This window comes from Hypanus sabinus, chromosome 26, assembly GCF_030144855.1.
Source record: "Hypanus sabinus isolate sHypSab1 chromosome 26, sHypSab1.hap1, whole genome shotgun sequence".
Classification (NCBI taxonomy): Eukaryota; Metazoa; Chordata; class Chondrichthyes; order Myliobatiformes; family Dasyatidae; genus Hypanus; species Hypanus sabinus.
The window spans coordinates 17,051,449-17,060,931 of record NC_082731.1 but is presented as its reverse complement, the minus strand read 5'-3'; the positions used below and the strand labels follow the sequence as shown (position 1 = coordinate 17,060,931).

The 9,483-nt window shown below is 45.5% G+C and overlaps 1 protein-coding gene across 1 annotated transcript; it reads left to right on the top strand.

The window, feature by feature from the left end:
- Window positions 1–246: 246 nt before the first annotated feature.
- LOC132381678 (zinc finger protein 239-like) lies at window positions 247–672 on the top strand (the record flags this gene model as incomplete). The annotated part of the gene is made up of 1 exon (XM_059951274.1): window positions 247–672. A coding segment is annotated over one exon (426 nt), but the record flags the coding sequence as incomplete, so codon positions are not given.
- Between the last annotated feature and the right edge of the window lie 8,811 nt (window positions 673–9,483).

The following is a 9,483-nucleotide window of genomic DNA, read 5'->3' as shown; positions in this document are numbered from 1 at the left end:
AGGCTGTTCACCTGCTCCTTGTGGGAGGAAATTCACTCAGATTTGCAGATGTATCAGTGAGTTCACGAGGGAGAGAGATTCTTCCACAGTTTTGTGTGTGGACAGGGATTCACTAATTCATCCCACATGTTAAAACAGCAGCGAGTTCACACTGGGGAGACACTGTTCAGCTGCTCTGAATGTGGGAAAGGTTTTACTCGACCATTGAAACTGCTATCACACCAGCGAGTTCACACTGGGGAGAGGCCGTACACCTGCTCTGAATGTGGGAAGAGATTTACTGAGTCGTTTAACTTACTGGTACACCAACGAGTTCACACTGGGGAGAGACCGTTCACTTGCTCTGAACGTGGGAAAGGATTCACTCAGTCTTCTAACCTACTGACACACCAGCAGGTTCACAGTGGGGAGAGACCGTTCGTTTGCTCTGAATGTGGGAAGGGATTTAATCGGTCAACCATGTTACTGGCACACCAGCGAAGTCACACGGGAGAGAGACCATTCACCTGCTCTGAATGTGGGAAGGGATTCACTCAGTCAACTCATTTGATGAGACACCAACGAGATCACACTGGGGAGAGGCCGTTCACCTGCTCTGAGTGTGGGAAGGGATTCACTCAGTCATCGAGCCTTGTGACCCACTACCGAGTTCACACTCGGGATTGTGTTTAAATAAGCAGCCTGCTGGATATTTAACCCTCACAGGTTCTGAGCCAACAGACAAGTTCAAAAGTGACCGTTGGTGTCAGACTGTAATTATTGTTACTCTCATCAAACCAATTCTCCACCCTAGTCACTGGGTATTGGAGTTGTTTCTTATGCTGATGTAATGGGAGTTTAGTATTCTGGATCTGTGACAAATAAATAAGTTTTATTTCAAACACTGTGTCAGGTACTTAATTTATCTATAACACACCCACTGTACAGTTAGGAATTAGTTCAATCCAGCTGGTGCCTGTCTGTGCTTCTTTTCCATGAGTTTTAATTCAACCCCATCCCTGCGTTTCATCTCTCACTCTCCCCGTGGTGATGGGTTCCAAATAGTCACCACTCTGTGGGTGAAAAGGTTCCCCTTGAATTTCCTGAATGACTTTCTGTGGACTGAAGACAAGCTCACTGCCAAATGTCTGACATGTTCTTCATCCCTCAAACCTCTGCGCTAAGGAGGAGTGGCATTGGTTGTTAACCTCCCTATTCGTTGCTCTTTTCAACATCATACACGAGGGACTCTGCAGATGCTGGAAATCCAGAGTGATACTCACACAGTAACACAGCTGGTCAAGCAGAAAAACAGAAAGAGTGGGAATTAGGGGGCGTTTCTGGTTTGCTACCGGAGACTAGTGTTCTGCAGGAGTTGGTGTTGGGTCCTTGTCTATTCACATAAGATGTCATTGACTTGGTTGAAGGAATTGAAGGCTTTGTGGCCAAGTTTCCGAATGATACAAAGGTAGTTGCAGGGGCAAGTAGTGCAGTGGAAACAGAGTCTGCAGAAGGACTTTGACTGGGAGAATAGGCAAAGAATGGAATATAGTTTGGGGAAGTGTATTGTCATAGAAGTGGTAGAAGGAATAAAGGTATAGATGAATTTCTGATTGGGGAGAAAGCTCAAAAATCAGGGACTTGAGTGTCCTGCAGGTTCCTCCAGTGCGAAGGAAGACAAATGCCGTGTTAGCATTCATTTAAAGAGGTCTGGAGTATAACGGCAAGGATGTATTGCTGAGGCTTTGCTCAGACTGCATTTGGAGTATTGTGAGCAGACCTGAGCCCCTGGTTTGAGAAAAGATCTGCTGGCAGCATCCAGAGGAGGTTCACGAGAGTGATTCCAGGAATGAAAGGGTGAATGTATGAGGAGTGTTTGATGCCACAGGGCCTGTACTCATTGGAATCTAGAAAAATGAGAGGAGACCTCATTGAAACCTACTGAAATTTTAAAAGGGCTGGATAAAGTGGATGTGTAAAGGAAGTTTCCTATAATGGGGGAGTCCAGGACCAGAAGGCACAGCTTCTGAATAGGTGGACATCGCTTTAGAACAGAGATGAGGGGATATTTCTTTAGCTCGAGATTGGTGAATCTATGGAATTCATTGCCACAGACGACTGTGCAGTCCCAGTCATTGGGTATATTTGTTTAGTAAGGGTGACAGGTTATAGGGATAAGGCAGAGGAATGGGTTTGAGAGTGATAATAAATTATCCGTGACAGAATGGTGGCCTAATTCTGCTGTGTGTTGTACCATCTGATTTAAAGTAATACAGAGACAGTAGTTTGGGCTCGGGGCCGGAAAGGAAGTGGGAAGAAGCTGGATATACAACGGAGCAAGGTCAGAAACGAAAGGGGGTCCATCACAGAGCAGAGCTTTGAAGCTCTAAAAAGTGGCGGTGGTGGTGGGGCAAGGGTGTATATGAATCAATGGGGGCAAGGAAGGAATCAGACCAGGAACCTGTGGCAATGAATGACAGATCAGCAATGTTTGGAAGCTGATTATCTGAAAATATGTTATATCAGTGCAAAATGCTAGGGGATGCAGCAAGTCAGGCAGCATGGTGAAGAGTCACGGCCCAAAACATCAGCTGTATATTCCCCTCAAATGATGCTGCCTCACCTGCTGAGTTCCTCCAGAATTTTGTGTGTGTTGCTCTGGATTTCCGGCATCTGCAGAACCTCTTGTGTTGATTCCTCTCCATAGATACTGCCTGACCTGCTGAGTTCCTCCAGCACTGTGTGTGTGTGTGTGTTGCTCTGGATTTCCGGCATCTGCAGAACCTCTTGCTTCCAGAACATGACGGTGTGCCAGTGAAGTGAGGCAAACCAAACCAATTCAGAGGCTGATGATGGGCAGAAGTGGCCCACTCTGACACAGATCCAGAGTCGGAGAAATTTATTCTCAGCGGATATCAACCCAGTGAAAGATGAGGAGTCATTCTCCTGACTTGTGTTGAGTCCTGCTCTAACAGCGTGACGTCAGACTCACCCATAGGAATTAAAATATCTCAGCTGAAATTCTGTACTTCCCAAACTGACGAATTTTATAAAATATTTTACAGGGCAGAAAGGGCAAAGGGGTTGTATACCAAATCTCAAGCACAATGAAACATCGGTTCCATCACATCAGTTTTATAACCACCGGTTGAGGACCATCAGTCTTCAAATGTGAGGAATGCTAGAGAAGACAGCACACTAGTCGTGTTAAGTGTAGGAGTAAGATTTGTATAAACCAATCTGGAGGTGGAACCAGGAAATCTTACTGGACCTTACTGGTAAGATGGTGGTATGTTTGGACACAACCGCTTCTATGGAGCCAACTAAAGGTGTTATTGTCTATTTCCTGAGGAGACTGAGGTCCTTTAACATCTGCCGGACGATGCTGAGGATGTTCTACAAGTCTGTGGTGGCCAGTGCTATCATGTTTGCTGTTGTGTGCTGGGGCAGCAGGCTGAGGGTAGCAGACACCAACAGAATCAACAAACTCATTGGTAAGGCCAGTGGAACTGGACTCTCTGATGGTGGTGTCTGAAAAGAGGATGCTGTCCATCTTGGACAATGTCTCCCATCCACTCCATAATGCACTGGTTAGGCACAGGAGTACATTCAGCCAGAGACTCATTCCACCGAGATGTAACACTGAGCGTCATAGGAAGTCATTCCCACCTGTGGCCAACAAACTTTACAACTCCTCCCTCGGAGAGTCAGACACCCTGAGCCAATAGGCTGGTCCTGGACTTATTTCCACTGGGCATGATTAACATTATTATTTAATTACTTATGGTTTGATATTGCTATATTTCTACACTATTCTTGGTTGGTGCAACTATAATGAAACCCAATTTCCCTCGGGATCAATAAAGTCTGTCTGTCTGTCTTTTGTAAACTTGTTTTGTGTGAGGGTATATTACTGCTACCGTAGTGCTATATGCATCTTGTGTATGACTGTTGGTACTGCGTTTTGAACCTTGGCCCCGCAGTAACTCTGTTTCATTTGGCTATATTTATCAGTATCTATGTATGGTGAAATGACAATTAAACTTAAACTTGATTAAATTTAAACTTGAGATAAATCTGTAGATTGTCTTCAAGTTGAAGGAGAAAACAAATATAACCTTTGTAACACCAAGGTGTCAGTTGTTGATCCTTGGAGAAGAAGGTGTATCTGGCCCAGTTGGAAATATGCCTTGTGTCTGAAAAGAAGTTTTGCCTCAAGAGAAAACACACCAGCACTTGTTCACTGTAGATCAGTTCTTCAACTGCATTGACTGTGTGAGGGATTCAATAGGTCTGACATCTCACTTGATGAATTGCCAGGGAATTGATAGCAGGGAGATATCATTCATCTGCTCTTAGTGTGGGAAGGAATTCACTCACTCAGCCCACCCACCGACACACCAGTGAGTTCACACTGTGGAGAGGCCATTCACCTGCTCTGCATGGGAGGGATATACTCAGTTACCCAGCCTGAAGATCCATCAGTAAATGGTTCTCCTGTTCTGACTACAGGAATCAATTCATTCTGACATCCAAGCTGAAGACGCATCGGAAAATTCACCCTGATGAGAGATTGTTCACCTGCTCAGACAGTGAGAAGAGATTCACTTAATCATTCCACCTACTGACACACCAGCGAGTTCACAGCAGAGACTGTTCAACTGTTCTATGTGTGGGAAGGGATTCACCAGTTCATTTCATGTGATGAGTCACCAGCAAATACACTCCAACCAGAGACCATTCACCTGCTCACGGCGTGGGAATGAAATTACGGAGTAATTTCACCTGCAATCACACCAGCGAGTTCACATGGGAGAAAGAGAGAGAGAGAGACTATTCATCTGTCCTGTGTGTGGGACGGGATTCACTCACACATCCCATGTGGTGAGGCACCAGCGAGTTCACTCTGGGGACAGACCGTTCATCTGCTCTGTCTGTGGAAAGGGATGCACTCAATCTTCTGATCTGATGATATGCCCAAGAGTTCACACAGGTGAGTGGCCATTCTGTGTGGGGGAAGGGATTCAGTCACTCAATCCCACCTGATAAGACACCTGCCAGTCAGATATTCATTTGATCAGACTGTGGGAAGGATTTTCATCAGTCTTCTCACTTGCAGACATACCAATGAGTTCACAGTGGGGAGAGGCCATTGATCAGCATTGTCTGTGGGAAGGGATTCATTCAATAACCTGAACTGTGGAAACATCAGGAAGTTCACACTGGGGAGAAAGTATTTATCTGATCAGACTTTGGGAAGGATTTTCATCAGTCTTCTCACTTGCAGACATACCAATGAGTTCACAGTGGGGAGAGGCTGTTGACCTACTGTGAGTGTGGGAATAAATCCTCTCGGTTTTCCACCTGTTGAAGACTTATTGAGTTCGCTTCCCACAGCAATCGTTAAACTGTTCTAAACCTGGGGTGCGATTCATTAAAAGTTCAAACCAAAAGTACGAGATTCATTTTCTTGTGTGGATCAGCATCAATGAAAGTGTTGCAGGTGTAGAACGGAATTCATTCAATCATCTGAGCGACTGTAACACCAGCGAGTCCAGACAGTGGAGTGGCGATACACCCGTTCTGACCGTAGGAGGGGTTCAAAGTTAACTTCATTATCAGAGGCCTTGCACGTCAACACAAATGATGCTGAGGTTCTCTGTCCTGTGTGCATACTTAGCAAATTTACAAAACATTAACTGTAAACAGAATCAGTAAGCAACAAACCGTGCAGATGCAAATATAAATAACACTAAATAACGAGTATGATATGACAGTATAAAGAGGCCTTAAACTAACACTACGCATCTATAGAAGTTTGCCCAGATTTTTGATGGCATCCTGACCTCTGATGAAGTAGAGGCAGGGTCGAGTTTTTGTTGCAATTATATTTATGCGATGGGTCCAGGACAGGTCCTCTGAGATAGAGGCATCCAGGAATTTAAAGTTACTGACCCTCTCCACCTCTCATACTCCAATGAGTACCGGTTCATGGGCTTCTGATTCCCAACCCTGGTATCTACTATCAGTTCCTTGGTCTGAGAAACATAGGAAACCTACAGCACAATACAGGCCCTTTGGCCCACAATTCTGGGCCAAACATGTACTTACTTTAGAAAATAGTTCCCCATAGTCCTTTATTTTTCTAAGCTCCATGTACCTATTCTGGAACCTCTTAAAAGACCCTTTTTCTCCCCTTCTCTACCACTGTTGCCGGCAGCCCATTCCACTCTCTGTGTAAAAATTTACATAGAACATAGAATAGTACAGCATATTACGGGCCCTTCGGCCCACAATGTTGTGCCGACCCTCAAACCCTACCTCCTATATAACTGCCCACCTTAAATTCCTCCATATACCTGTCTAGTAGTCTCTTAAACTTCACCAGTGTATCTGCCTCCACCACTGACTCAGGCAGTGTATTCCATGCACCAACCACTCTCTGAGTGAAAAACCTTCCTCTAATATCCCCCTTGAACTTCCCTCCCCTTACCTTAAAGCCATGTGCTCTTGTACTGAGCAGTGGTGCCCTGGGGAAGAGGCGCTGGCTGTCCACTCTGTCTATTCCTCTTAATGTCTTGTACACCTCTATCATGTCTCCTCTCATCCTCCTTCTCTCCAAAGAGTAAAGCCCTAGCTCCCTTAATCTCTCATCATAATCCATACTCTCTAAACTAGGCAGCATCCTGCTAAATCTCCTCTGTACCCTTTCCAATGCTTCCACATCCTTCCTATACTGAGGCGACCAGAACTGGACACAGTACTCCAAGTATGTCCTAACTAAAGTTTTATAGAGCTGCATCATTACATCGCGTCTCTTAAACTCTATCCCTTGACTTATGAAAGCTAACACCCCATAAGCTTTCTTAACTACCCTATCTACCTGTGAGGCAACTTTCAGGGATCTGTGGACATGTACCCCCAGATCCCTCTGCTCCTGCACACTACCAAGTATCCTGCCATTTACTTTGTACTCTGCCTTGGAGTTTGTCCTTCCAAAGTGTACCACCTCACACCTCTCCGGGTTGAACTCCATCTGCCACTGCTCAGCCCACTTCTGCATCCTATCAATGTCTCTCTGCAATCTTTGACAATCCTCTACACTATCTACAACACCACCAACCTTTGTGTCGTCTGCAAACTTGCCAACTCACCCTTCTACCCCCACATCCAGGTTGTTAATAAAAATCACGAAAAGTAGAGGTCCCAGAACAGATCCTTTTGGGACACCACTAGTCACAAACCTCCAATCTGAATGTATTCCCTCCACCACAACCCTCTGCCTTCTGCAGGCAAGCCAATTCTGAATCCACCTGGCCAAACTTCCCTGGTTCCCATGCCTTCTGACTTTCTGAATAAGCCTACCGTGTGGAACCTTGTCAAATGCCTTACTAAAATCCATGTAGATCACATCCACTGCACTACCCTCATCTATATGCCTGGTCACCTCCTCAAAGAACTCTATCAGGCTTGTTAGGCATGATCTGCCCTTCACAAAGCCATGCTGACTGTCCCTGATCAGACCATGATTCTCTAAATGCCTATTTATCCTATCTCTAAGAATCTTTTCCAACAGCTTTCCCACCACAGATGTAAGGCTCACTGGTCTATAATTACCTGGACTATCCCTACTACCTTTTTTGAACAAGGGGACAACATTCGCCTCCCTCCAATCCTCCAGTACCATTCCTGTGGGCAACGAGAACATAAAGATCTTAGCCAGAGGCTCAGCAATCTCTTCCCTCACCTCGTGGAGCAGCCTGGGGAATATTCCGTCAGGCCCCAGGGACTTATCCGTCCTAATGTATTTTAACAACTCCAACACCTCCTCTCCCTTAATATCAACATGTTCCAGAACATCAACCTCATTCATATTGTCCTCACCGTCATCAAGTTCCCTCTCAGTGATGAATACCGAAGAGAAGTATTCATTGAGGACCTCACTCACTTCCACAGCCTCCAGGCATATCTTCCCACTATTATCTCTAATCGGTCCTACCTTCTCTCCTGTCATCCTTTTGTTCTTCACATAATTGAAGAATACCTTGGGGTTTTCCTTTACCCTACTCACCAAGGCCTTCTCATGCCCCCTTTTTGCTCTTCTCAGCCCCTTCTTAAGCTCCTTTCTTGCTACCCTATATTCCTCAATAGACCCATCTGATCCTTGCTTCATAAACCTCACGTCTGCTGCCTTCTTCCACCTGACTACATCTTCCACTTCACTTGTCACCCATGGTTCCTTCACCCTACCATTCTTTATCTTCCTCACCGGGACAAATTTATCCCTAACATCCTGCAAGAGATCCTTAAACATCGACCACATGTCCATAGTACATTTCCCTGCAAAAACATCATTCCAATTCACACCCGCAAGTTCTAGCCTTATGGCCTCATAATTTGCCCTTCCCCAATTAAAAATTTTCCTATCCTCTCTGATTCTGTCCTTTTCCATGATAATGCTAAAGGTCAGGGAGCGGTGATCACTGCCCCCCAGATGCTCACCCACTGACAGATCTGTGACCTGACCCTGTTCGTTACCTAATACTAGATCTAGTATGGCATTCCCCCTAGTCGGCCTGTCAACATACCGTGACAGAAATCCACCCTGGACACACTTAACAAACTCTGCCCCATCTAAACCCTTGGAACTAATCAAGTGCCAATCAATATTAGGGAAGTTAAAGTCACCCATGATAACAACCCTGTTATTTTTGCACCTTTCCAAAATCTGCCTCCCAATCTGCTCCTCGGTATCTCTGCTGCTACCAGAGGGCCTATAGAATACCCCCAGTAGAGTAACTGCTCCCTTCCTGTTCCTGACTCAAAAGAGGATCCTGTTACATTACCCACCCTTTCTGCAGCTGTAATAGTATCGCTGACCAGTAATGCCACCCCTCCTCCCCTTTCTCCCCCCCCCCACATCCCTTTTAAAGCACTGAAATCCAGGAATATTGAGAGTCCATTCCTGCCCTGGTGCCAGCCAAGTCTCTGTAATGGCCACTACATCATAATTCCATGTATGTATCCAAGCTCTCAGTTCATCACCTTTGTTCCTGATGCTTCTTACATTGAAGTACACAGACTTTAGCCCTTCTACCTTACTACCTTTATACCCTTTATTCTGCTTCTCTTTCCTCAAAGCCTTTGGCATCTCCTCTGTACCTGCTTCCAAGCACTACAAGTGTCCTCTTGTGGCAGCCATTTCAGCCCTGGGGGAAATGCCTCTGACTATCCACACGATCAATGCCTCTCATCATCTTATACACCTCTATCAGGTCACTTCTTATCCTCTGTTGCTCCAAGGAGAAAAGGCCAAGTTCACTCAACCTATTCTCACAAGGCATGCTCCCCAATCCAGGCAACATCCTTGTAAATCTCCGCTGCACCATTTCTATGGTTTCCACATCCTTCCTGTAGTGAGGCGACCAGAACTGAGCACAGTACTCCAAGTGGGGTCTGACCAGGGTCCTATGTAGCTGCACTATTACCTCTCAGCTCTTAAAC